Source organism: Caenorhabditis remanei, chromosome III (genome assembly GCF_010183535.1).
Source record: "Caenorhabditis remanei strain PX506 chromosome III, whole genome shotgun sequence".
Taxonomy (NCBI): domain Eukaryota; kingdom Metazoa; phylum Nematoda; class Chromadorea; order Rhabditida; family Rhabditidae; genus Caenorhabditis; species Caenorhabditis remanei.
Window position 1 is genome coordinate 1652640 of NC_071330.1, and position 27878 is coordinate 1680517.

General features: G+C 36.1%; 9 protein-coding genes across 9 annotated transcripts; 4 read left to right on the forward strand and 5 right to left on the reverse strand.

The window, feature by feature from the left end:
• Window positions 1-371: 371 nt before the first annotated feature.
• On the reverse strand, window positions 372-2565 carry GCK72_008474 (uncharacterized protein; the record flags this gene model as incomplete). The annotated part of the gene is made up of 2 exons (XM_003098929.2): window positions 372-949; window positions 2514-2565. 2 exons carry the CDS (start codon window positions 2563-2565, stop codon window positions 372-374), a joined length of 630 nt encoding a protein of 209 aa, XP_003098977.2.
• A 502-nt stretch (window positions 2566-3067) lies between these two features.
• Window positions 3068-7052, forward strand: GCK72_008475 (uncharacterized protein; the record flags this gene model as incomplete). The annotated part of the gene is made up of 2 exons (XM_003098894.2): window positions 3068-3119; window positions 6394-7052. The coding sequence occupies 2 exons, from the start codon at window positions 3068-3070 to the stop codon at window positions 7050-7052; spliced, it is 711 nt and encodes a 236-aa protein (XP_003098942.2).
• Window positions 7053-8780: 1728 nt separating this feature from the next.
• Window positions 8781-9669, reverse strand: GCK72_008476 (uncharacterized protein; the record flags this gene model as incomplete). The annotated part of the gene is made up of 2 exons (XM_003098920.2): window positions 8781-9436; window positions 9618-9669. 2 exons carry the CDS (start codon window positions 9667-9669, stop codon window positions 8781-8783), a joined length of 708 nt encoding a protein of 235 aa, XP_003098968.2.
• A 383-nt stretch (window positions 9670-10052) lies between these two features.
• On the forward strand, window positions 10053-11783 carry GCK72_008477 (uncharacterized protein; the record flags this gene model as incomplete). The annotated part of the gene is made up of 2 exons (XM_003098944.2): window positions 10053-10104; window positions 11116-11783. The coding sequence occupies 2 exons, from the start codon at window positions 10053-10055 to the stop codon at window positions 11781-11783; spliced, it is 720 nt and encodes a 239-aa protein (XP_003098992.2).
• A 1162-nt stretch (window positions 11784-12945) lies between these two features.
• GCK72_008478 (uncharacterized protein) lies at window positions 12946-13395 on the reverse strand (the record flags this gene model as incomplete). The annotated part of the gene is made up of 1 exon (XM_053726848.1): window positions 12946-13395. One exon carries the CDS (start codon window positions 13393-13395, stop codon window positions 12946-12948), a length of 450 nt encoding a protein of 149 aa, XP_053586425.1.
• A 1264-nt stretch (window positions 13396-14659) lies between these two features.
• On the forward strand, window positions 14660-16058 carry GCK72_008479 (uncharacterized protein; the record flags this gene model as incomplete). The annotated part of the gene is made up of 2 exons (XM_053726849.1): window positions 14660-14714; window positions 15388-16058. 2 exons carry the CDS (start codon window positions 14660-14662, stop codon window positions 16056-16058), a joined length of 726 nt encoding a protein of 241 aa, XP_053586426.1.
• Window positions 16059-16628: 570 nt separating this feature from the next.
• On the reverse strand, window positions 16629-18191 carry GCK72_008480 (uncharacterized protein; the record flags this gene model as incomplete). Its single annotated transcript, XM_003098922.2, has 2 exons — window positions 16629-17257; window positions 18137-18191. 2 exons carry the CDS (start codon window positions 18189-18191, stop codon window positions 16629-16631), a joined length of 684 nt encoding a protein of 227 aa, XP_003098970.2.
• A 1523-nt stretch (window positions 18192-19714) lies between these two features.
• GCK72_008481 (uncharacterized protein) lies at window positions 19715-22739 on the forward strand (the record flags this gene model as incomplete). Its single annotated transcript, XM_053726850.1, has 3 exons — window positions 19715-19760; window positions 20310-20891; window positions 22144-22739. The coding sequence occupies 3 exons, from the start codon at window positions 19715-19717 to the stop codon at window positions 22737-22739; spliced, it is 1224 nt and encodes a 407-aa protein (XP_053586427.1).
• A 2094-nt stretch (window positions 22740-24833) lies between these two features.
• On the reverse strand, window positions 24834-26992 carry GCK72_008482 (uncharacterized protein; the record flags this gene model as incomplete). Its single annotated transcript, XM_003098927.2, has 2 exons — window positions 24834-25579; window positions 26938-26992. 2 exons carry the CDS (start codon window positions 26990-26992, stop codon window positions 24834-24836), a joined length of 801 nt encoding a protein of 266 aa, XP_003098975.2.
• Window positions 26993-27878: the final 886 nt, after the last annotated feature.

Consider the following 27878-nt stretch of genomic DNA (forward strand, 5'->3'; position numbering starts at 1 on the left):
CTTTCCAAATTAAAAACCGCGCCGCTTGCAGTTTAAGCTCCGCCCACAACTTTATGCGCTTGCGCGTTTCAGCGCGCGAAATTTTTATTGAAAATCCTTGTCGAAACTTTATTTTTTTCCCAGAAGTAAAACATGCTTGTTCTAAATTAAGAAATAATTACTGTATTCCTTCAAATTGAAGTGCACTCTCTAATTTAAGCGCTCATTCAAATTTCAGTGAAAAAAGAGAATTTCTTACTTTATGAAAGAAAATAGAGACAGTTTTCCGAGAAAATTGATTTTTAAGAGACATACAAAGATTTTTTACAATGTTCACTAGATAGTTTTGCTCTTCGCAAAAAATGTCGTGAGTGGATTCATTTATTTGGGTACTAAACTCGTTTTTTATTACACTCAATAGTTCCTTCTCGTAATCCTTTTGTCGCTTTTTCCACTCGTTTAAATGTATTAATATACTCTTTTATCATATATTCCACTCCTTCTCTGTCAACGTTTCCATTGAGACTGGCAACACTTTTTTCAAAATTCATTCGATAAATATCCCGAATAATGGGGAACCGCTTGTCCAAAAACGCGATAGCGGGAGCTAAATATTTTTCAAGCACAAAATCATTGTAAGGACCATGCAAAACGCTTAAAGGCTCCTTCAACTCGTAGAATTCCTCGATAGTTGAGGAAGCTGCAATCTCGTCATCAGTCGGATTCTTGCGGTGTGTCCATGGAACGTAGGGTGCGAATCCGAGGACGGAGCGTAACTCAATCAGACCGATGACTGATACTGATTCTTCCAGCAAATGAGTATTCAAGAATCTGGCTGCTCCGTGTTTCAGTACATATCCCGTGATTTCTTCGTCATCTCGAGAAGACAGACAGGCAGAGGATAGATTGGTTAGCTCTTCGTCGATGAGGCGAAGACTCGGCGAAGCATAAGTGGAAATTGATACCACATCTGGAAATAATTAGTTTAAAACATTATTATAATAGTGTCTCCTTTGTAAATGTCTAAGTTTAAATGATCGAATCCTAACATTGACAATTTCTACCACATGTACCACATAATAACTTACTCACATTAATATTCACTTTTTCTGTAATATTTTTTCTCTTTAATAATACAATATCGAGTTTGGAATTACACCCTCTTACAGTAATTGCCATGATTTTAACAACTTTGCCCGTTTTTAGGTGAAAATGTTAGACTTTGAGAACGTGTCACGATATTGCTGTTTGTATCACCTAGTTAATAGATCATTTAGATCAGGAGTAGTTTTAAAAAAGGCGTTGGATACCTCCAGTATAAATTTGCAAATAAATGTATATTTAAATGTATATTTTAAAAATTTGTCAAAAAATGAGTGCCCATTTTAGAATCTGGGCCGGGCCTGCTCGATTTTTGACAAGTCTGACAATGAGATTAAAGAAAGTTTGAAGTACAACATCTAGATTGGCTTTAAAGATACAGTACCGGACAAAAGGGTATCAACTTAGGCTGTTTTCAGTGAAAAATGACCAACTTTGAGAGTGTGTCATAGTAATTCTGATTGTCACACCATGAACATTTTTAATGAATTATATAGATTGAACGTAGATCTCCATTTTTGTGTAGTTGTCCCCTTTTTTGTACGGACACTTCCTAGCAAGTTACATATCGACAAAGTAATTTCTCCCTCAAATTGACCAATTTCAGTGCAAAATAGTGGGATTTTTGACCCGACCCCTTAAAATGACCATAACTCTCTAGCGAGTGCCCGTACAAAAAAGTGGTCAACTACAAAAATAGAGCACTACGTTCAATCTGTATGATCTATTAAAAGTTTTCATGGTGTGACAATCAGAATTACTATGACACACTCTCAAATTTGTCCATTTTCCACTGAAAACATCAATAGTTGATACCTTTCTGTCCGGTTCGAAACTCTGTACTAGTACAAAGTCATTTCTTAATTTTAGATTTCGTTCAAATATGTGGGAAAAATATCATGTAGACACAGAGTTTTTTCAATTTTTCACGTGACCTTTTTTACAGAATTTACAATGATACAGAATCGGTATTGATACCGATTCTGTACTTTTGAACAAGCTTTGAAAAAAAGAACAGAAAATAACGTGAACAGGCAAAAGTGGGAAAACTCTGTGCTTCACGTGCAACTTTTTCTAGCAATTACCAGTTTATTGCAAAATCTTTCAAATTCAGACAAATATTGTAATTTCAGCACAGATTATTCACAGAAAACCATTTTTCAATTCGCTAGCAAAAAATTTTGAAATTTTATCCGTCTTATATCTCTCGTGGGGAACAAATTGAATGTCTTTTTGAAAACAATGTATAATAAATCAGTTTAATTTAATTGAACAAGATATATCATTTTGGGTGCATCTCTATTACGTGCTTCTCGGTAAAAAGAAGAAATTAAACAATATTCCTCAACTATGTACATCGTCAAGACGCATTTTGTTCTCTAACAAGTGTAATAGTTCAGTCGGACTTCAGCTTGTTATGAAGAAAGTCTTACCTGCATAAAGTTGAGAGGCAGTTAATAAGCATAAAAATAGGGCAATTGACATCGATGTACCTTAAATAAATTAAATTGATTGTTGTAGAAGAAAATAGCCACTCAAGGGAACAATATTGTACGGAAAATGACAGAAATAACTATGCATGAATATCAAACGAATCTCGATAAGTATCTATTTGCCTGGCCGACTTTTTTATCATTTGCTTCATCTGTTGGAATATTGATACCCGCGCAGTGACCTTTCCTCTGATATCACTTGATGTCAATCGATTTGTGACTATGAAATAAAACCATGAACCAAAAGATATTGTGCCATTAGAAAGGTAACTGCGCGGATATCAATATTCCAACAGATGAAGAAAGTGATATGAAGGTCGGCCAGGCAATCAGATACATATTAGAGATTAGATACTTATTAGAGATTAGTTTGATATTCATGCATTGTTATTTCCGACATTTTTCATACAACATTGTTTCTATGAGTTACTACTTTCAAATTCTCATGTTTTACTTACACACAAAAACTAATGTGATTTATTTTAGGTATATCTATGTCGCCTGCACCATTCCTCTGTTTCTTAATTGCCACTCAACTTTATGCGGGTAAGAGTTTTGTCATAATAAATTGAAGTTTTTGAACCTGTTTCGTATATCATTTTTTCATATTAAAAATTTTATGCGGTAGAATGGTATCTATTTTTCAGAGGTGAGCGAAAGTGACATAAATATAGTACCGCTCAAAAAGCTGGAAAGTTTTGATGTTTTAGTGGAAATTAATGAACTTTGAGAGTGTGTCATAAAAATTTCATTTATTCGATATTCGATTTCCTGATCTTGAAATGCAACTTTGAAAAGAAAAAAATTATACATTATTTTTTGGTGAAGTTTTCGAGATTCAGCTTCAGAATATTGAACATGTGTTTGTTTACATACATAAACAAACACTTATGTTAAACATCATGACAGATCAAGTTCGATTTGGTCGTTTCTAAACAAAGTAACGTGAACAGTTTCCACGTTGGAAAAAGCTGATTCAGGCCAAAAATGTCTTGCAGTTACGAAACTTACGTTAATAGCGAAAGATGTGGTTTTGAAATGACGAGTTGAAAAGTCACGCATCGCCATTTAAAGGGGGACTGCGCTATCCCATGGTGCAGGTGAAAGTGTGTAATAAATTTCTAATTAAAATTCTTAATTCCCCTTTTTAAACCTCCTTATCTCCTTAAAAAAACTGAATAAATAATGAAAACACATAAAAATATAATAAAATCTAAAAAAAAAAATAAAGATAGACGTGGGGCAGAGCTGTGCGGAATTCCTTCGTTCGACTTCCTTCTTCCTTCTTCCGGGACTTTTTTCACTTCCTTTTTCCTTCTTCCCTTTTCAAAAATTTTATTTCTTTCTTTCTTGTTCCTTCTTCCGTTGAAAAGTTTACTAAAATTTTGCAATTTTCGACGGAGTTTTGACGGAATTTTGTATGAAACAACATCAAAATTCGTTTTCAGAGATGACTAGAAAAAAGTTTCCTCAAATTTGTCATTTTCAAAATTAAATTCCGATTTCCCGGTTCGGAACCCAACTTCCTTCTTCCTTCCTTCTACCTTCTTCCGGGCTTTTTTCACTTTTTTCTTCCTTCTTTCTTCTTCCCTTTTCAAAAATTTACTTCCTTCTTCCTTCTTCCTTCTTCCCTTTTGAAAAATTTACTTCCTTCTTCCTTCTTCCCTTTTCAAAAGTTTTACTTCCGCACAGCTCTGATATGGGGGTTTGATGTTCAGTAGGCTAGTAGATTCTAGCTCAAGCCCCAACAATATAAGAACCCCCCAATTTGAAAATTTTTACTTTTCGAGGTAAATATCGAAAAAATCACTAAAATCTGTACTTTTTCAGAATATTGGGAAACATGTGAAAGACGCTATTTTTTGTCTCAAAATTTTCAAAAACACACAAATTTTGTTTGAAATAGTTTCTTCTTATTTATGTGTCTTTTTTCAAATAGTGAACAGTTACAGTTATTACTGAATGCTTCCGTTACCAAACAATTTAGATATACAAATATTTATTCAGGTAAATTAATAATAAAAAATCAACAAAGAAGTAGACATGACCAAATCCAAAGGACTGATTTCAACCCCGTTGAACTCTCTCTATACAAATTTCAACTCTGTTAAATTCTGTCCATCCATGGGGTCACGCGAAAAATGAGATTTCACATTCGCAGTAGTCCTTTCACGCGGAAGGACAGATTTCAACTTTGTTGAATTCTGTCTTTCCAACAAAATAGGAAAGGACACGTGAATAAGACGATTTTGTAACTAGGATGATTCTCTCGGGTGAGTTTTATCATGCACATCCTGGCGACTTATGATCAATAGAGACGATTCTAATCTGTGTTTCGCTAAATCCCTTGTTCCATTGAAATCTAGTTGGCACATTTTAGAAGTTGAACAATAGTGTCTGTAAAGTTCATAGTTCTTGTCGAGACCATGCTCTTTTTTTACCTGTCTGAGTATGCATAATCCTGAGAGTATACATGCCAAATAGAGAACGGATTCACAGTGTCTTCTGGATTATTTGCATAGATATTTTGACTCGATATTCTTCTACACACATCTTTTATAATTGTTCCTTTTGTTCATCGCATTAGATTTTATTTTTGGTGACCTGTAAAGAACATTTTTCAGTGAATAAGGGTACTTACATGTCTTGTAGAATGCACTGGATCTGTATTCTCTTTGAAAAAAAATCGGATAGCCACGAAATTTTTTGTTTTTCTTGGAAATGAATTATTCTATTCAAATGAATTTTACGTGACGTTGGCAATATTGTGGAAATTCATACTGTACTTTCAAAAAACCACGTGATAAACCATTGGAACATTTTAAAATCATTTCTAAGAAAAACGTGGCTATCCGATTTTTTTTCAAAGAGAATACAGATCCAGTGCATTCTACAAGACATGTAAGTACCCTTATTCACTGAAAAATGTTCTTTACAGGTCACCAAAAATAAAATCTAATGCGATGAACAAAAGGAACAATTATAAAAGATGTGTGTAGAAGAATATCGAGTCAAAATATCTATCCAAATAATCCAGGAGACACTGTGAATCCGTTCTCTATTTGGCATGTATACTCTCAGGATTATGCATACTCAGACAGGTAAAAAAAGAGCATGGTCTCGACAAGAACTATGAACTTTACAGACACTATTGTTCAACTTCTAAAATGTGCCAACTAGATTTCAATGGAACAAGGGATTTAGCGAAACACAGATTAGAATCGTCTCTATTGATCATAAGTCGCCAAGATGTGCATGATAAAACTCACCCGATCATCCTAGTTACAAAATCGTCTTATTCACGTGTCCTTTCCTATTTTGTTGGAAAGACAGAATTCAACAAAGTTGAAATCTGTCCTTCCGCGTGAAAGGACTACTGCGAATGTGAAATCTCATTTTTCGCGTGACCCCATGGATGGACAGAATTTAACAGAGTTGAAATTTGTATAGGGAGAGTTCAACGGGGTTGAAATCAGTCCTTTGGATTTGGTCATGTCTACTTCTTTGTTGATTTTTTATTATTAATTTACCTGAATAAATATTTGTATATCTAAATTGTTTGATAACGGAAGCATTCAAGCTGTAGCAGTAAACGTTTCAAAAATTATGTACTTCAAGTTGGTTTAAGACATAAAATCTTGGTTTCATCCTAATAGCCAAAACTTTGTACGAATTGTTAGAAATCAGTTCAAAATTCTGGATCTCAGGCAAAACTGTCGAAAAAAGACAGGTTTTTTCGACTTTTTCGACATTTACCTCGAAAAGTGAAAATTTTCAAATTGGGGGGTTCTTATATCATTTGTGTAATATCAATTTTCAGGTATCGTCGCTATATCAAACACTACTCTTAACTCTACACAAACCACACAAAGTCTTGTTGATTACTTAAATGCGACCACACCATCCCCAATATTCGATTTCGAGGGAGAGATTGCAAAAATAAATGTTAGCTTCCTGGCGTGCCAAGATTACGAGCAGCTATCGCGTGACTTATTTCCGGATTTTTTAGCTGGTCTCTTTAATAATATTCTCATCAAAAGTTCTCATCGAGCCATTGGCTTCCAGGAATTGCGTTCCGTTCTCGGATTTTCCTTGCCGGATCTGTGGACAACCGAGTTTCGTCCGAGTAGAGAAGATATTGCAGCCGCCCCATCAGTCGAGACGTATTATGAGTTGAGCGAATTACGAAAACGGGGTTCAACGTTCATAAGTGATTGGTTTTTCGAGTCGCAACTACTTTCTGGAATCGAATTTTTGAACAGACATTTACCAGTTGTTCGCACTATCTACCGGAAGAAACTGGAAGAGATTCGTCGTCCCACCGATTTAATTGTAGATAGAGAAGAGATTGATTACATGTTCGAAGTGCATAGTGAACTCAGTTGGCGTATAGACGACCGTATAAGGAGAATTCTTCGTTGCAACAACTATAAGCATGCCGAAAAAAGAAGAAAGACAGAGAAGATTCCTGGTTTTTGAATTCTCTCTCACTCTAATTATTTAGTTTTATTATTTTTATTATGCCCGACTTTATTCAAAAGCATACTTGTCAACGGGCCGAAACGGGCCGACTCGGGCCTAACTCGCGTCAAAAAGGAAATTATGAGCTCAAAAATATACCAAAATGTAGATCTCGACGAGTTCTATGTCTGCATCCTACTACGGGCCGGATGACTATTCGTTAATATGCCGCGGGCCGGGCTAGAATGGCTTTTTTGGCCATTTTTGCGTTTTTTGGCACTTTTTCCCGGCCGGCGGCACATTAACGAATAGCCATCCGGCCCGTAGTAGGTCACAAACATAGAACTCGTCGAGATCTACATTTTGGTATATTTTTCAGTTCATAATATTCATACTTGTCAAAAATCGGGCCGGCCCGGCTCGGCCCGTCGGCCCGGCCCGGCCCGGCCCGGCGGCCCGGATTCAAAAATGGGTACCCATTTTTACCAATTTTTTTTTGAAATTTTTCGAAAAAAAACAGTAAAAATGCTTAAATTATCATTACATATTCACATTTTGATTCAATTTTAAATGTTTATTCGAAAACTATACTTTTTTCAAAAAATTTCAAAAAATTTCCAAAAAAAGTTCAAAAACTCAAAATGTTTTGAAAAAATGTTTCAAAACGGGCCGGGCCGGGCCGGGCCGGGCCGAGATTTTTCCTGATTTCGGCCCGGCCCGTGACAAGTATGATAATATTCATTTTGACGCGAGTTACGAGCCGGCCCGTGACGGCCCGTTTCGGCCCGTTGACAAGTATGTTCAAAAGAAGACATTATTCAAGCTCGTGTGGTTTTTTGTGGGATCATTTGTATTTTCCATGGTCGACAATTCAAAACACTTCTCTTTATTCAAAATTAATTTTTGTCCCCAATTTTTAACAAATAAAATTCAAATTCTGAATCATCACTTCAGTTTTTTCATTAACTTGTTTTCAATAAAGAAGGGCTTTCAACTGAAAATGACCAAAGTTCATATACTTTTGCACATTTCTGCATCAAATAGGAAATCAACGTCTAAATTGCACAATGCACGGCCTCCCACACTGCGAAAAAGAACTGCAAGGAACGTGAAGCCGATTTTTAAACGTTTTAATTCAATTCTTTTATTTTTTGCACTGAAAATGCAGTATTTTTAGGTTTTTAGACGGCAGAATGGATGAAAAAAGGTCCCATCCTACAGAATTCTAAAAAATAAAATTCTCTATCTTATGAGCCAAAGAACGTGAATATTGGTGAGAAACTGACTTTTTTGATACAGAAAAACAGATTTTCAGAAAAAAGAGTATAACTTTTTTGGCAGAAAACAGTTTGAAACAAAAATTGCACATAATGTACTTGAGGATTCTCCGAACCTGTTATAATTTTTAGAAAAAGAAATATTGGATGAAATGGCTGAAAATCTCATTTTTCTGAAAATCTGTTTTTCTGTATCAAAAAAGTCAATTTCTGACCAAAATTCACGTTTTCTGGCTCATAAGATAGAGCATTTTATTTTTTAGAATTCTGTAGGATGGGACCTTTTTTCATCCATTCTGCCGTCTAAAAACCTAAAAATACTGCATTTTCAGTGCAAAAAATAAAAGAATTGAATTAAAACGTGAAAAAATCGGCTTCACGTTCCTTGCAGTTCTTTTTCGCAGTGTGCGAGACCGTGCAATGAAAATAAACGTTTTATTTTTAGTAATGATAGAAATAGAAATTTATCTTATTGGCGTAAAAATTGTCTCCGATGGTACCAGTTAGTCCTTTCAAAACGACAATCATTAATATGAAACATTATTCCTAGCATTGCTTCTGATATTGGAGCTATGATATTCCAAAACTCTCCAATCATATAATCAACTTTTTCTCGTCCGATGACTCCTTTCTTGTCAACAATACAAACACTTTCTTCGAGATGTCTCCGATACATTATTCGAATGGCTGGGAATCGTTTATCCAAAAACTTGATAGCTGGAGGCAAGTGTTTCTCAAGAAGAAATTTACTGTTACCGTGCTCCGAGCTATAAGGCTCCTTCAGTTTATAGTACTCTTCGATAGTTGACGCCGCGGCAAGCTCGTCGGCAGTGGGTTTTGTCCCTTGTTTCCAAGGAACGGATAAGGGAAGTCCCAGTACTGAACGCAGCTCGGTAAGACCAATTACATACATAGCATCCATCAGTGAGTACGGATTCAAAAATTGAGCCATTCCGTATTTCAGTATATTCCCTGTTATTTCCTCTTCATCTCGGTTCGTCAGACAGGCTTTGGCTATCTTGACTACCTCTTCGTCGACGAATTTAACTAAAGAATCGGATGGTTTTTCTTTGAGATCTTCTGAGCAAACAATCCCTGGTATAGGAGTGGCGTGTACTGCCTTTCCTGAAACATATGAATATATTTATGTGAGTTCCGTCCCCAGAGGACTTCAAATCTATTTTCTTCAAATAGTAAAAGTTTTGGCATCAATCAAAATGAACTAGACTAGACTAGACTGCTAAACAGCCTTATTAGACTATAGGCTATTTACCAGTGTAATAATAAATTATTGAAAATAACTTACCCGCAAACAAATGCGTCAAAAAGAACAGAGAGATGAACGATGTAGGAGACATGGATTCACCTGGAAAAAAGAGTTCAGATTGTTAAAAGATCATCGAAAAATATAAAGTTAAAATTGTATTAGTTCTTTTTATTTGTATACATAACATACGGAAGGGTGGCAGAGTCAAAGAAGTGATCAGAGAAATAGGGTCAAGGAGAGATTATTATCAGAGTACTGATTATGTGGATAACAGTTCGATAACTGGTGAAGACGTTTATTAATCTCTGTTCAAGAATCGTATAATGCGTCGAATGATGGGTATTTAGATTAGAATGGCCGATACTCTGTTTTGTCGGGTAAAAGGATTTTGTACCGTTTAATTCACCTTTTGATATTACTATTGACATTCTGCAACTACAATCAAATCATTCAAAGTAATTTGATTTCAGATACATGCCGAATACACTGGTCATCTGGATCTTCTCGGTCACTTGTCTACATGCAGGTAATGTTTAAAATAAAATATTAGATAAGATTGAGGTCAATTCCAGTAAAAAGAGACAATCAAATCTCACACGCTGATAATTTTTTGAACCGATTTTGATCAGTCTTTTGCTTACAACCTTTTGTACGAAAACTTTACTTTACAGTCAGATTAAAGAGTCGTGTTGCACATGGTCATAATACTTGTCAACCGGGCAGAAACGGGCCGATACGGGCCGGCGCGTAACTCGCGTCAAAATGAATATTATGAGCTGAACAATATACGAAAATATAGATCTCGACGAGTTCTATATCCGTGACCTACTCCGAGCCGGATGTCTATTCGTTAATATGTCGCGGGCCGGGCTAGAATGGCTTTTTTGGCCATTTTCGCGTTTTTTGGCACTTTTTCCCGGCCCGCGGCATATTAAAGAATAGACATCCGGCCCGTAGTAAGTCACGGGCATAGAACTCGTCGAGATCTACATTTTGGTATATTTTTCAGCTCATAAAATTCATTTTGACGCGAGTTACGCGCCGGCCCCATATAAATTAAAATTATTTTCCTGCGAAACCGGAAGAGTCTAGTTACGCGCGTTTGAACACTACTTGGCCGGTTGCCAATTTAGTCGCCGCTCAGCCAAATCGCGCGCTTATACCGTGGACGAACAATAGGGAGTTTGCTCACTTTCTTGGATAAATTTTTTGAATTTCGCGCTAATTTTACGTAAATTTTTTGTAGCGCAGATGCTTCATTATGAACTTTCTATGACTTTCTGGTATTGCATTTTTTATTAAAACATAAGAAAGGGTGAACATGTAAAAAACTTTATTAATTATAATTATCTTTTTTCCTTCTTCTGACTGAAGTTGCTGTTATAGAGAATCTGGCCACATCTTCTTTAACCAATAACTAAAATTTTATACACATATGCAAGTTTATCGCAGCTATAACTATTACAAAGCAAATTTTTTAGTTGTTAATTTAAATAATGCCTTATCATATTGCGGTTCAAAAAATATAGTTTTTCAGGAAGCGTTCCTAACACTACACCACCTACAGCTACATCTGACGACTCCGTCACCACATCATCACCTTCACAATTTAATTTCAATGAACAACTGTCAAAAATCAATAATTCTTTCTTACCCTGCCATGAATTCAATCAGCTAGTGGGCGATTTAGTCAGCGGTGACGTTGCAGATAGTTACAACCAATACCTGCTTAAGACTGCTCATCGAGCTATTGGGCTCAGCGAATTACGTACCGTTCTGGGATTTCACCAACCCGTTGAGTGGACTGCTGAATATATACAAAGCGATGAGGATTTGAAAGACGACTTAACAATTGAGAAGTACTACGAGCGGATGGAATCTAAATATTGTTATTTTTTGTATTCATTATTTTTCGAATCACAACTACTTTCGGGAATGGACTTTATGGACAAGCACCTGCCAGCTGTTCGAAATGTTTACCGACGGAAATTTGAAGAAAATCGGCGTATTACCAGCACAAAATTGATTGTCGATAGGGAAGAAGTAGACCGGATGCTTGAAAATTATATAGATATTAAAGATCAAATGGAAGACGCAATTATAGGAGTTTTGAGAAACCAGAAGTCTTGTAACTCTGTTGATCCGAAACACGAGAAAAAAAGAAAGGAGGATTCAGAGAAAGTCTCTAGTTTTCATGATTTCTAATTCTCTCAACCTGAACATATCTTCATTTGTTGAACATTTTTATGTGTGAAAAAATATGTTATTTGTCTAATGAAGTGTTTTTGTAAAGCTTTTTGGTTTTTTAACGAGGAGCAGCAGATTTTTTCCCGATTAGAAATTACTTTGGCAAAAACAGTTTTTTATGCGGTAATAGAAGACACAAAATGAAGATGAAACTAAAAATGCATACCAAATTTTATATGAAACCAGCTTAGATACTACAACTATTTTTGATCAGACTTGCAACATATCGACCCGGCCCGCCCGGAGCCAAAAATTGTGAACTTTTTTTTCACAAATTAATAATTTTTTTATCGATATCTAAAAGCATAGTTGAAAATTCGACTTTTTTGCAAAAAAATCAAAAAAATTTCAAAAAACTGGGCCGAGCCGGTTAAAGTTCTCAAATCGGTCGGGTCAGTGAGAACTTTTTCAAAATACTCTTTGAACTTTCATTTTTATATTCAAGGTAGTGAATACTCACAATCTAAATAATTTTTCCTCACAGACAAAAATTGACTAAAGATTCGGAATCAGTGTAAAATTTCATAGTTGTTTGCACTCAAAATCAGAGTTGCGCGGAAGTAATTTTTTCAAAAACGGAAGTCGGAAGTTGGAAGTCGGAAGAAGATTTGTTCGCAAAGATTTTAAAACTTCAATAGAAAATATCATAAATTTCGCAAAAATCAGTGAGAAACTAGTTTTTGGCTGAAGAAAAACCTATTTTCTGTCCTTGTAGACAATTTTTTCCTTGTAATTCATGGGAAATTTGCTTTTCCTAATTTCCACTCTTATGAAATGAGGGAAGTCGGAAGTAAAATTCCAAATCCGGAAGTCGGAAGTAAAATTTTCAAAACGGAAGTCGGAAGTCTGAAGTCGGAAGTGAAAAACGCCCGGAAGTCGGAAGTTGGAAGTTGGAAGTCGTAAGTCGGAAGTCGATTTTTTCGCAAAGATTCAAAAACTTCTAGAAAAAGTTCATAAAATTCGCGAAAAAAAAAATTCCACAATTATGGAATGACGGAAGTCGGAAGTAAACATCCTAAAACGGAAGTCGGAAGTAAAATTTTCAAAACGGAAGTCGGAAGTGAAAAACAGCCCGGAAGTCGGAAGTCGGAAGTCGGAATTCCGCGCAACTCTGATTTATTCATTCTTTTATAAAACTAGAAGGGCAGTTATTATCAAATCGCACTTCATCGACCGCCTTTCTCACACGTTGGTAAATATAATAGTATTCTTCAATCATTAAATCAACTGCATTTCTGTCGATTTCTCCTTTGCAAGTACGAATACTTTCTCCAAGAAACTCCCGATAAATGACACGAATACTCGGGAATCGTTTATCAATGAAGGCGATGGCGGGCTTTAAGTGTTTCTCGAGTAGAAACTCATACTCTGGACCATGTAACACGAGTATTGGCTCCTTCAATTCGTAGTAATCCTTAATACTTGTAGATGATACGAGCTCTTCTTTACTCTGCCGTTGGCGATGATTCCATGGAACGGACGGTGTGAATCCGAGGATGAGACGCAACTCCGTGAGACCAATGACGTTCGAAGCTTCTGTCAGCAAATGAATATTCATCGATTTAGCCATTCTGTTTTTCAGAGTATTTCCAGTTATTTGTTCGTGCTCTCTAGCGAACAAACAGACTTTTGATATCTTTGTAAGCTCTTCATCGATAAATGAGTTTAGGGTAGTAATGGAACCGTCGAAACTAGTGACCGCTGAGACTCCTGAAATTCATACTTTCAAACCGGGCCGAATCGGGCCGACACGGGCCGGCGCGTAACTCGCTTCAAACTCAATATTATGAGCTGAAAAATATACCAAAATGTAGATCTCGACGAGTTCTATATCCGTGACCCACTACGGGCCGGAAGGCTATTTGTTATTGTGCGGCGGGCCGAGAAAAAGTGCCAAAAAACGCGAAAATGGCCAAAAAAGTCATTCTAGCCCGGCCCGCGGCACATTAACGAATAGCCATCCGGCCCGTAGTGGGTCACGGAGATAGAGCTCATCTAGATCTACATTTTCGTATATTTTTCAGCTCATAAAACTCAGTTTGAAGCGAGTTACGCGCCGGCCCGGTTTGCAAGTAAGCTTAAATGTGTTATTGTTATTCAAGCCAAGACAGTCCTGGCCTAGAATACGTCAACTCGGCCATAATATCGCACAATGAAAATGATGTCATTCGACGAGTGCTACCGTAATATTTTGGGGGGATTTCTTGAATTTTTCATTTTTCAAATGATGTTTTTGTGTCAAATGACGTCATTTTCGTGCTGTTATACCCGATGGCCGAGTCGACGGATCCTAGGTCACTACTTCTTTTTATACAGATTTTCATAATAGATTCTACATTTTTCACGGACAATTCAAAATTTCTTATTAATCATAAATATTCTAAACAAAGCGAAAATTTTTAAGGTATAAAAAATAATAAGAAATGAGGAGAAGATATTTATTAGAATGATATTACCTGCATGAAAGTAAAATACAGTGAACAGACAGATGAGTAGTGTAGTTGTCATGTGTTTACCTGAAAAAAACGTTTCTTAGTATTAATAAAGAATAGTAATTAGGTTCTTTTTATTTCGAAAAAAATCGGTTAAGATAACGGGACATAAACACAAAACAATGCACATTAATAAGAGTTGTGATAAACGAATACACTATGAGATGACCAACCCATTACACAAGAAGATAAGATCCGAGAAGTGGGGTCAACGATGATAATATTACTTACGTTCACACGTCGTCTCATTCTGTACATTAATAATTTTGAGCTCATAGTTGTTTGCACTCAACAATGCCTAACACCTTTCACTTCATTCCCTAATGAAATGATTTCAGATAAATGTCGAGTTTCCTCTTCATCAGCTGCCTCCTACTTGTCTGTTGGTTGACCGCAGGTAAGAAATTCTTAGTTCTTAACAAAGACTAAGTTAGGACCAAGACATTTACGAAAATTTGGAAAGAAAACATGGGAAGTATGTTCTCAAGTTTGGTATCAACATGTGTGACACTAAAAAGTCAATGTCAGATTACTAGAAAGGCGGTATCTTTTATCATCTCTTAGTGCTAGTTTGTATCAGTTTTTGCGGAAATACTGTGCAAAATGATACGAACTTTGGCCGTTTTTAGTGTAAATTGTCCAACTTTGAGAGGGTGTCATTGTATCACTGATTGTTCCACTACATACAATTTTAATGGCTTATACAGAATAGTGCTTTATTTTTGTAGTCGACAACTTTTTTGTACGGGCACTCCCTAGAGAGTTATAGTCATTTTCAAATCGACCAATTTCAGTGCAAAATAGTGCCATTTTTAAGTTGTCGTTTTAAAATTGTCATAACTCTATAGAGAGTGTCCATACAAAAAAGTTGTCAACTACAAAAACAGAGCTTTACCTTTGTTCTGTATGGTTTATGCATAATTTACTTTGTGGGACAATCAGTGATACCATAACACGCTCTCAAAGTTGACATTTTTAACTATGAACGGCCAAAGTTCTTATCTTTTTGCCCAGTACTGTACCACCACTAGAAACTCCCGAAACATTCCTTCGAAACAAAAAAATTTCAGAAATTTTCATCCGTTCACCAACTACTTCCAGTTCCTCAGTCAATGAAATTCTAAAGAAACCCTTCGACTTCGATGAACAACTATCGAAAATCAATTCAACCTGTCTGCCACTTCGAGAACTTCGAGAACTAACGGCCGACCTTGTTGCGGGCTCAACAGCTGAACGTTACAACAGAAAATTGCTTTCATTTGCCCAGCGATCCATTGGCTTCAGAGAAATGCGTACAGTTCTCGGATTCCCACCAATAGCTCAATGGACAAAATATTGGAATCCGAGTGAAGAAGAGGTCAAAGCTGCTCCGACAGTTGAAAAGTATTATGAACTAAGAGAGGCTATCAATATGGATCGCCGTTGGGATAGTCAATATTTTTTCGAGAAACAACTTCAATCGGGAATGGATTTTCTGGACAAATGGGTGCCTGCTGTACGAAATATTTATCGGCGAAAATTTGAAGAGATTCGAGGTCGTCCTGAAGCGAAATTGGTTTTGGATAGAGAAGAAATTGATTATATGTTCGGAGAATATAAAACAATCAAGTTGAGTGTACAGAAAGCTATCCGGAAGATGTTTGAAATAAAGGAGGAATGTCGGCACGTCGTCGGGAAGAAACTCAAGAAGAATGAAGAAAAGGAGAATCAGAACTCAAAGTTTGATGTAAATGATGTTTGATACTCTATATTTCTTCACTTCACAACTTTAAAATAAATCAATTCTTGAGACTTTCGAAAAATCTTAGCGGATGAGGAGGCGGCACCAGGGTTGGGAAATCTCGGGCCGGGCCGGCACGGATTCAAAAAATGTGCACCATTTTTTCACAAATTTCTGCAAATTTTCATTTTAAAAAAAAGTCAAAATTCTCAAAATTTCTCGTACACTAAGGCTTTACCGATGTGCTAAAACACAGTCGAAAAATCCACTTTTTTGCAAAAAAAATCAAAAAAATTCAAAATTTTTTCAAAAAATTTCAAATTTCTACAGGAGCCGGGCCGAGGAAAATTTTTCAGTCGGCCCGGCCCGGAATTTCCCAACCCTGGGTGGCACCACTGCCGATCAGTCAGTAATACAATTTTAAAGAAGTGCTCGTAGGGTCTTAATTGTCCTAGATCTAAAAATTCCGAGTTTTAGTTCAATCATACCTCCTAAAAAGTGCGCTGTAACATTTCCATATATGTGGCAAGTGTGAACCGACATATTTATTAATATCAAACATAAATAATTTCAAATGAAAAAAAAACATATTCACCAGGTATTCTTGCCCCTACATGAGTTCTTCTTTGGGCGCTTCGTCTTGCACTCCTCGGTTTCCCCCCACAATCCTCTCGTCTTCTCTAAAACGAGGGAATAGATAACATAATACTGCTTTATCATATAATCCACTGCTGCTCGATCAATTTTTCCCTCGAGTCTACCAATCTGTTCTTCTAAATGTTTCCGAAAAGCGGTTCGAATGGCGGGAAATCTATTATCAAGGAATGAAATGGCTGGAGGTAAGTTCTTTTCGAGTTTCCATCCGTATTCCTCGTGTCGCCAGCTGATCGGTTCCTTCACCTCGTAGTATTCCTCAATAGTTGCGACTTCCAGCTCTCCTAAACTCATCGTCTTAAAGTTTTTGCAGGGAACCGACGGCGAGAATCCAAGAACCGAACGCAACTCCGTCAAACCAATTACATAAACTGCTTCGAAGCCGAGAAAAATATTAAACGTTCGAGCCATTTCGTCTTTCAAAATATTGCCAGTTATTTCTTCGTGATCTTTACCAGACAGACAGGTAGTGGATATTTTTGTCAGTTCTTCATCGATAAATAAGGCGGTCTTGTTGTCAAAGTTCTTCGGGGTAGCAGTAGTTGATATGTGAGAAGCTAAGGCTCCTGAAATGTACAATACCTGATTGACTTTTCAAAATACATTCTCTTTTTAGTGCCTGGCCAATGCCGGATTGCCAAAAACTGCAGTTTTTCCAACAAAGAGAAAAGCATATTCGGATTCAGAAAAGAAACGGCCAAAAATATATAATTTGCTTTTTTTTAGTTAAAAATGTTCAACTTTTAAAGTGTATCATGGTAAAACTAACTGTCCCACAAAATAACTTTTTATGGATTATACAGAACAAAGGTAGGATTTTATTTTTGTAGGTGACAACTTTTTTGTACCGGATACTCCCCTAGCAAACTACGTATCGACAAAGTATTCTTCCGTCCCATTTCAGTAGTGCGATTTTTGAGCTGTCCACTTAAAATGACTATAACTCTCTAGGGAGTGTCCGTACAGAAAAGTTGTCAACTACAAAAATGAAGCTCTACCTTTGTTCTGTATGGATTATACATAATTTACTTTGTGGAACAATCAGTGATACCGTAACACCCTTGGTCATTTTCAACTGAAAAATGACATATTGTAAATACCGTAAAACCTGCAATATTAGGGCAACGACTTGGAAAAGTTTAGAGCATTATGGCTTGGCGAATTTCACAGCTATGAAAATTTTACCAACTAATGAAATATTCAATGGATATTGAATAATTTTTTGTCAGTTGACAACTTTTTGACATATTTTTGGAAATCGAGATATACCGTCTAGAACTGACATCTCTGGGTGCTCTTCTATTACAATTTTTACGGTATATATCTTACTGCACGGTACTGTAGATATCAACGAATGTGAGTAAACGTTTGAAACTTTTTTTTGGGAATTTTTACTCATATTTCAAAGCGGAAAACTCTCTAAGTTTCTACAGAATAAAGCTTACCTGCATGCACACGAGTGGCGAAAAAAAGACAGATGATCAGTAGTTCACTCAACATTTACCTGAAATTATAAACGATTGGAAAACTCGTAACACGCAAAGGCTATAGATATGTGTTTACAAATATAATGGAATAATGATTGTATCAGCCAGTAGATACAATCCAACCGTTGGGACATTGAAACAAGAATGATAGTAATCTACCTGTTGACCCGATTCCTAGAGCGGTAGATCCTTTCCATAAACGGTGTATCATCATATTAGGTTGGTAAATAATTTTCTGCAATTTTTCGATAAAACTTTGATTTTATTTTTTCAAATCCATAAAGATTTCTAAAATTCAAAATACTGTTTATCAGCATTGGTAGTCTTCTGACAAGATTTTGGTAGCTTACTGATTCTCTCTGCGTAGACCATCTATTCGAGATCACTGGAAAAGGAAACTTGCTTCTTTTTGATATCCTTTTTTTATTTGGATTCTTCCCCATTAAAATGTCGTTGAAGTCAGGCAAAATGTTTGTAATTAAAGAGAAGAAGGTTGGATTAATACAATGAATAAAAAAGTATTGTCCAGCCAGATGGAAACAGTTTGTTGTGGGTTACTTTCCCAATACATGAAAAAGCTTTGTCATACTGAAAACGCAGTTTTGTTATATCTCCCCGTCCTGAAGTCACATGATTTTAAATTTATTAAAATAAGAAACGTAAACATCTGATGTTATTTTCCTGTCTTCGTTCAGGAGTTCCAACTACTCCACCCAGAGTACTGAGTACCAGATTTAAAAAACCACTTTTTTCGGTTTGAGAACATCCAGAACGCGCAAATCTTAGTCCACACACTGTACTTTCCTCACATCGTTAGAGTAACAACTCAACTACTTATTTCTAATAAATAAATAGCTCAACCATACGTGTGTTGGGTGTAAAAGTACTAAGAACCAACTTAGGTCCATGTGATGTGCCATCTCATGTTGTTTCAAAACGTGTGGTATGTAACGACGAATTGTCTCATTCCGATAAATGGTTTCTATCCATGAACTACAGTTACATGAGTCACCCTAAAAGAAGTTGACAACCTAGAGGTGGTTTGATACAGATCCGCTTCTACGATTCCCTGCAATAACTCCAAATCTAGCACTGACTGCTGAAAGAGACGAATTTTTTCAGTCAGATCCAAGTTTCTTTTGTCAAATCTTTGGAATTAAAGTGTATTTGCGTTGAAACAAAGAGACCTCTGTTAACATACACCAGCAACTTCCTTTTGAATGAAATAATTTTTAGACCAGAAACGATTGAAAACAATAAGACGTTTCAAAAACGCAAAAAGTTGCGTGTAAATCAAAGCTCCGTTCTCGGCGAGAAAAAAAGCGAGGAGTAAAACTTTGAAACTGTAACAAGTACTTGAGTAGGTCTACCAAACACAAAAACAACCACATCGAAAAACTACTCCTGTGCCGAGAAAACAAAACGACAACCGGCAAGCTCGAAAATTGCAGAAAATTATTTACCAACCTAATAATATTTTGTTTATTGAACTCAAATATATCTATTCACATCCCAAACGATTTTCCAAGTGGAGTCATGTCTGTCAGACTATTCGTTTTCCTTTTCACTGTGACATATGCAGGTGAGTTCTTCATTCTAAATAAACTGTCATAAAATATAGAGTGTTAGGTTGAGCACGGTTTCCCACACTGCGAAAAAGAACTACAAAAAGAGTTGAAGCCCCGATTTTTTTGCGTTTTAATAAGGTTTTGTTATTTTTTGCATACTTGCAAACCTGATCGAAACGGGCCGAAGCGTAACTCTCTTAAAACTCAATATTATGAGCTGAAAAATATACCAAAATGTAGATCTCAACGAGTTCTATGTCCTTGACCTACTACGTATTTCTAATTTCCCCGTAGTTAATTAAGCTCATAAAACTCAGATTGAAGATACGCGGCGACCCTGTCAACACAGTTATACTCATTTTTCTAAAAATCTGAATTTCTGTACCTAAAAATCAATTTCTGACCAAAATTCACGATTTCTGGCTCATAAGATAGATTGTTTTATTTTCAGAAATTCTGATGAATGGGATTCAATAAAAAAAATTTTTAATCGGCTTGTAATTATCTTTTGCAGTATGCGGGATCGTGTAGCGTTAAAAGTTAATTCAAGAAACATTTTTCAGTATCCGCCCTCACTTCTTCCAACTCCACGACACCATCATTTGATATCTGTTTACCCCGCCGAGAATTTGAGATGCTATCAAACGACATCCTTGCGGGATCCTTGATTGATTTTTACAATTGGAAACTTCTTGACAATGCTCATCGAGCCATTGGAATCAGGGAATTGCGTGAGGTACTCGGATTTGACTTTTCAGTTGAATGGACAAACGGATGTCGTCCAACTAGAGACGACCTCCACGCTACTTCAACAATCGAGGAGTACTATGAGTTGAGCGAGGCACGGAAGAGATTTTCAGCTATCAAAACTGATTCATTTTTCGAAAAACAATTGCTTTCGGGTATCGAGTTTTTGGACAATTGGGTGCCTGCAGTCCGCACTATGTACCGTCAAAAGTTTGAAAAGTTTCGAGGTCGTCCTGAAGCAAAATTGGTTTTGGATAGAGAAGAAATCGGTGATATGCTTGACGAAGAGTATGGGGACGTTGAGTGGAGAGTGCAAAGAGAAATTACGATGATGAGGATAAAAACAAAGTGGTGTCAGGAAGATGTTGAAAGGAAGATCAAGAAAAGTGAAACAACGAGTAAACGCATTTCAAAGTTGAATGAACACAATATCTAATTTTTTCTAGCTTTGCAATAAAATCTGTAAGAAAAAGGAATGAACTTGTAAATTCGAACGACACACGGCACCCTATCACTCCAAAATCTACTATTAATGCGGCAGTGCGATCTCACAAAGTCACTGTCGAAGTCTATATAAAACGATAAAAATGTTTTCAAAATGTTTTCACCGGGAAAAAACCGATTTTTTGGTGATTAAAAATAAGATCAAGGGAGTTTACGAAATTTCATTATAAAAAACCAAAACTTCACGGAAATCGGTAAAAAACTGCTGATTGAGTAATTGTTGTATACTGTATGAAAACTTTTGCGCCTTTAAGCTACAGTAAAAATATGCACTGCTAAAGCGTCAGTAATCCCTTGGGTCATTTGAGTGTGTAGCGGCCCCTGCGGCAGAAGATATGATCCGATAGAGATCAGGTCAACTGGAGAAGAGATATAAATAATTATTAGTAATATAGAATCTGTTGCCAACCGTCGTCTGTACACTTGACATTCATTCGTACGATATAATTTTGGATCAAGACATTAACTAGTTATTTCAGACACATGTGGAGAACACTGACGTTTTTCCTTTTTCTTGCTATTCAGATCTACGCAGGTACGCTTTTTTTCTGTGAACTGGAAGTGAGTGGTTACTCGAAGTTTTTACTTATTTGTGTAGTCCAATTCTAGACTTCCACTTTTGTAGTTGGCAACTTTTTTGTAGGATGATATCTAAAAAAGATATATTTTGAAACCTCCCACTTCAAAAAATGCTTCTTTTTTTTGAAAGCATCCTAAAAAAAGTTTTCAACTACAAAAATGGAGATCTAGAATTAGGCTTAACAGTCATGTAAAAGTTTAAGCTCGTAAGAAAAAATTTCGGCGGATTTCCGGATATTGAGAATGTGTTTCAAAATGTGCCGAAAAATATGGACATTTCTATGATATTACTAAAAACTAAATTGTGAAAAACTCTAAAGACCGCGAATTTTCAGCCCCAAGAATGGCTGAAATTCCAAAGTGCTCAGTTCTGGCCGAACTTTTCTGTTCTGAAAAACTTGAAATGAAAGTAAGAAAGAAAAAAAAAACTGCAAACGCGCTTCATTCGAAACAAAGTTCTATTAAAAAACTTTTATTGATCTCCCATCTAGAACTTGGTAAAGAAACCACAAATTCCCACATTGTCGCTAACTAGTTACCAAAATTAAAAAAAAACCAATTATTCAGAAGATGTCGAGCCCGTTATGATTTATCTTCCACCTCCCACTATCTCCACGACTCCATCTCCCCCATTATTGGATATCGACAAAGAACTATCAATGATCAGTTCGATCTGCTTGCCCCGTGAAGAATACGAGACGTTAACGGGAGACGTAGTGAAGGGTCGATCAGCATTTTATTTCAATTTGGATCTTCTTCAAAACTCTCAGCAAGTTATCGGCTTCCAGGAATTGCGTGCGGCCATCGGGACTCCATTATCAATTGAGTGGAAGAAAAGTGAAAAAGGAATCAAGTTTTTGGACAAACGAGTACCTGCAGTTCGCAGTTTTTATCGACAGAGATTTGAAACGGTTCGACGACGTCCGGATGCGAAACTGATTGTGCATGGAGTAGAAATTGATTATAATATAATATTAATACATATTATGTATGCAAAATACGACGAGTTGAAGCCTGCTTTTGATAGAGCCATTTCTCGAATGCTTGAAAACACGAAATGTTGGAAAGTTGACGAGAAGAAGCATAAGAAGAATAGAAAAGTTGAAACATTGAGGAGAATCAATTTCCGTAATCCGGTTAAATTTAAATTCAATTCGTCTTGAATAACCCAATGAAATGCTCATTTTTACCGTTATGCTCAGATTTTGAACAAATGAAATATTAACTGCATGTTTTTGAAGTGTATTATGACTTTACGTATCAGAATTTCTCTGTGGCTGATTTTTATATGCTCACTTTTCAATAAATCTGTTTTATTAAACATGTGCAGAGTTGTATTACAAGACGAACAGTATCTAAAAAGAGTTTTAAAATGGCAGAATGAGGAAAGCGGATTGAAAAAAGTGCGGAAAACCGGAAGGCGAAAGAAAATGTCATTTTTGTTGAAATTTGTGTTAAATTTAGTTTTTTATTGTTACAAACTGACAGCTTTTCTGCAAAAAACCTCCAAAAATTTTAGGAAATTCGAGTTCAAATTTTTCAAGCTGATATTCTCTAGGCGGAATAAAATTATTTTCGAAAAAAAAACCGGAAGGCTGAATTCCCCCTAACCCGGCCTATAATCCGAGGGTACATCGAAAAAGAATGCATTGAATCAGAGGGTACAGTGAATCTTAGGGCCCAGCGAGTCAGAATCTTCATAAATTTCAGAAGTCTCAGAGTTTATCTTTGAGAAGAGTACTACAATCAGATGAAATAGTATGACTTCTCATTGAAGGAGATGTTGAAATCATGTTTTTTACTCCGGTTGTTAGAATAATTTTTAGGTTGTTTCATCCCTCTGAAAAAGCAGTAACATGTTCCTTGAACTTTGTCTGTAAAGCTCTTCTCAAAATTTGATAAAAACTCTGAGACTTTTGAAATTTTATGAAAATTCTGGCTCGATGTACCCTATGATACCTATGGATGTGCCCCATGATCATAGGTCCTTGCTGTACACTAAGATGCACTGTACCCTCTGATTCAATGTGCTCTGTGATCATACAGTAGCGAGCATAAGTGAGGGCAGATTCATACTTTCATGTGTAACTCTGCTAAAACGTGTCCGTTTTGCATAATCATCTTTTTGACGGATAGTTGAAATATTCAGTAACAAGAAAATATGTTTTTTGAAAAAATTTCAGTTTTGATTTTTCCTGATCGGATTTTGAAAATTCGCAAAAAAAACTTTATATTTTTCTCATGGAGTTATTGAGTTTTTGATGTCAAAATGATGGAAAATGCTCAGATAAACAAAAAATTGTGTTGAATTGATTTCTGAAACTCTAAGCATCGTGCCAGAGCTCCAGAAGTCAACTGTAACGTCCTCGGGAAAATTATCATAACTCATCAAAAAATGCTCCAAATTGGTCAAAACATATACCAAAAAATGTGTCTTGAGTTTTTCTACAAAACAACATTAAAAAGTGAATATTTTAGAAAAAATAAATTTTCAAATTTTTTACACTCAAAAATTATTCTATTCCCATTTTTTCTCGATTTTCGATATTTTCTGGGTATAAAACAAACAAGGAGTACATCCATGAGTTTCATTAAGTGCGAAAAAACAATTTGCTTGAAGTTTTTGGAAAGTATGTTCGTTTTATACCCAGAAAATATCGAAAATTGAGAAAAATTGGGAATAGAATAATTTTTGAGTGAAAAAAATTTTAAATTTTATTTTTTCTAAATTTTTCACTTTAGTTTCAGCAGAGTTACACATGAAAGTATGAATCTGCCCTCACTTATGCTCGCTACTGTAGATGTTCCCTTTTTCGATGTACCCATCGATAATGGGCCGCTTAAAAAGGTTCTGTAGTGCGGCTGGAGGTTAAGTTATCATTTATTGGAAGATCCAAGTAGATGCTCACCTCTGGGCTTTTATACCAAGCATAGAGGCGGAGTTTACAAACAATAGAAAAGAAGATAGATGATGATTCAGCCAGACGGTGAACCATCAAAGAGCGGAAAGATAAAAGGGTCAAGACAAAGAAATTGTAACTATGACTCTTTCATCAAGCATAAAGTTACAATTCTGTAAGAATTGTATACCGCTCGACTCTGAAGTGAAGTTCTAACAAATCAAACGACTCGAGTGTCTGCGAATCCCTTACCATTCTTATTTATAAAACGCAACTTGCGCAGCAACCTCCGCCTTTCACTGGTAGTCGATTTTTCACCTAGAATGATCACATTTTCAAAAAAAAAAAAGAACCAATTTATTTCCGTGAAATTATTAAAAAATCCAACAAATTATTCCATGTTTTATTCTTCAGCATCTCCATTCTCTCCTTCTCCTCACAATCATCTTTGTCTTGACAACACTTCTGATTATTGAACAATACATACATTGCGTCGTTTAGAAGTCTTGATGTACTCTGCTTTGTATCCATCAGATCATAAACTTTACTCTTGCCAAAAACCTCTTTTGCATCTTGACGGAGAAGGACCTCTTCAAGTTTCTGTCGATGAATTTGGCGAACACGTGGCATCTTTTTATCCAGGAAAGCAATACCTCTACGAACTTGCTCCTCAAAAAACCATTCACAATCATAATTCCTGAATCCTATTTGTCTTGGTGCAATTAGGTCGAAGTACTCCTGAATTGTCTTTGCCGCTGCTTTCTTTGCTTTCCATTCACAATGACACCAATCCTCGAATGGTTGTCCACAATACCATCTCGAATCAGGCGGTCGCACTTCGAGCATGGCATTTAACTCTTCGAATCCAATTGTGTTTTGACAAATGCGAAACAATTTTTCATTAAACTCTCGAGCTATACTACCCGCGATTGAGCCGCCCGTCAGATAATTTATATCTTGAATGGACAGACATGTTGACTCGATTCCTTTCAGCGCTTTGTTGACATCAATCTGTGGAGATGACGATCTGGTGAAATTCTTCAGACTATCCGGGACCACATCAAACTCATCGTTTTCGGACAAAGAAGAATAAGAAGTTCTTCCTGAAAAATGTATTATTTGAGTAGTTTTCCTTCGCTCAGTAGGGAAGGGTCTCGACTAGGTCTGGAGTTATGGGTTGTGACCTATACCATTGGAAAGCTGAGAATCCGCTGATTCTAAATATATATTCAGTTTTTGCATCAGAGACTTTGTATTCGAGAAAAATAAGGTCAAAGTTCGAAAAATGGCAAGTTATTTTCTGAAAAATGTTTTGAAGGTCTGAATTTTTATAGCAAACTCCATTTTTAACAAAAAAAATGCTAAAATAGTAATGCTCGGAGTCAGTTAATGATGATGTTAGAGAAAAGTGTAAATTGCTAGAGGGCAACACTATTAGAGGGGCACTGCAAATTGAGGGGCACCTTAAATACAGTTTTTACAGTATTTGGAATCAGCGTTTTCTCTGCTTTCCAATGATATAGGTCACGTCCAGAGTTGCATGGAATTCCGACTTCCGACTTCCGACTTCCAACTTCCGACTTCCGAGCGTTTTTTCACTTCCGACTTCCGACTTCCGACTTCCGGATAAGAAATTTTCACTTCCATGCAACTCTGGTCACGTCCCATAACTCCAGATCAGTTTTCCCTCTGCTCACAATTCGTTTCAAATGGTTTCACACATTTCAAAAAAAGTTTTATCTAGGAAAATTTGTACAAAAAAAGTTGTTTACTACAACAATTTTCACAGTACACGGTCTCCCACACTGCAAAAAAGAACTGCAAGAAACGTGAAGCCGATTTTTAAACGTTTTAATTCAATTCTTTTATTTTTTGCACTGAAAATGCAGTTTTTCAGGTTTTCAGGCGTCGCAATGGATGAAAAAAGTGTCCCATCCATAAGAATTGTGAAAAATTATATTTTCTATCTTATGAGCCAAAAAACCCGAGTTTTGGTCAGAAATTGACTATTTTGATACAGAAAAACCAATTTTCAGAAAAATATGTATAACTTTTTTGGCAGAAAACTGTTTCAAACGAAAATTGCACATAATGTACTTGAGGAGGCTCTGAAACTGTTAAAATTTTCAGAAAATATGTATATTGGCTGAAATTGCTGAAAATCTCATTTTTCTGAAAATTGGTTTTTCTGTATCAAAATAGTCAATTTCTGACCAAAACTCGCGTTTTTTGGCTCATAAGATAGAAAATATAATTTTACACAATTCTTATGGATGGGACACTTTTTTCATCCATTGCGACGTCTGAAAACCTGAAAAAAAACTGCATTTTCAATGCAAAAAACAAAAGAATTGAATTAAAACGTTTAAAAATCGGCTTCACGTTTCTTGCAGTTCTTTTTTGCAGTGTGGGAGACCGTGCAGTAACCTTTATTTAATTCTGTTCAACAGAAAAAGCTTACTTGCGTAGATATGAATAGCAAGAAGAAGAATAAAAATTGTCAGTGTTCTCCACATGTGTCTGGAATAACTAGGTAACGTCAAGACGATCCGAAATTGTAGTCGTACGAATGAAAATGGCAATTGTGAAGTGTACAGACGACGCATAACAACAAATTATATCTTACTAATAATTATTCATATCTCTTCCCCGTTGACCTGATTTCTCTCGGATCGTATCATCCGTCGTTCATCTTTTCATTGCATACATTACTTCCATTTTAATTTACAATACTTCAGCTCATCCCTTTTCTTACTAACAATTAAATTATTAGTTTCTAGGTGAATTCGATGTCAACTACACTATTTTTATGCTTCTTCTCTACAACTTATTTCTATACAGGTAAGGTCTTTCGGGAAAGAAGCCAGTGAAAAATCTCTTTTCATCGTTGTCAAGGCGGTTCAATTTTCCGCAGTTTATGAAAAGTGTAAACTACTTTCGACTACGTGGAGTCCATTTCTGCCATCAAAACCAGCTAAATCTCTCTGCGAGCCGAGTTATAAGCTCTCAAACTTTTCATATGGTTTAGCTTTTTTACATGGAATTTCAAATCAGTATACGCCACCGCGCGGTTCTATTTGTGTTTCCCAGCGGTTTACCTGTGCTCGAATGTTGCAAAAATGAGACCATATGAAAAGTTTGAGAGCTCATAACTTCTTTCTTTGCAGGTTTTGACTGCAGAAATAGACTCCCGGTAGTCGAAAATACCAATTTTATAGATTGTTTAGAGGCGGTGTCTCAAAGAAGCTGTGTAGATGATATCAAACATTCTCATTTTTCAGAGATCTCAGGATCGCACTATCCACTCAAAACGCCGATCTTTATAGATCCTGAATTAGACAAGATATCATATGATTCTATATCTACTGAAGAGCTCGAGAAGCTTACCGGAAATGTTTTCAA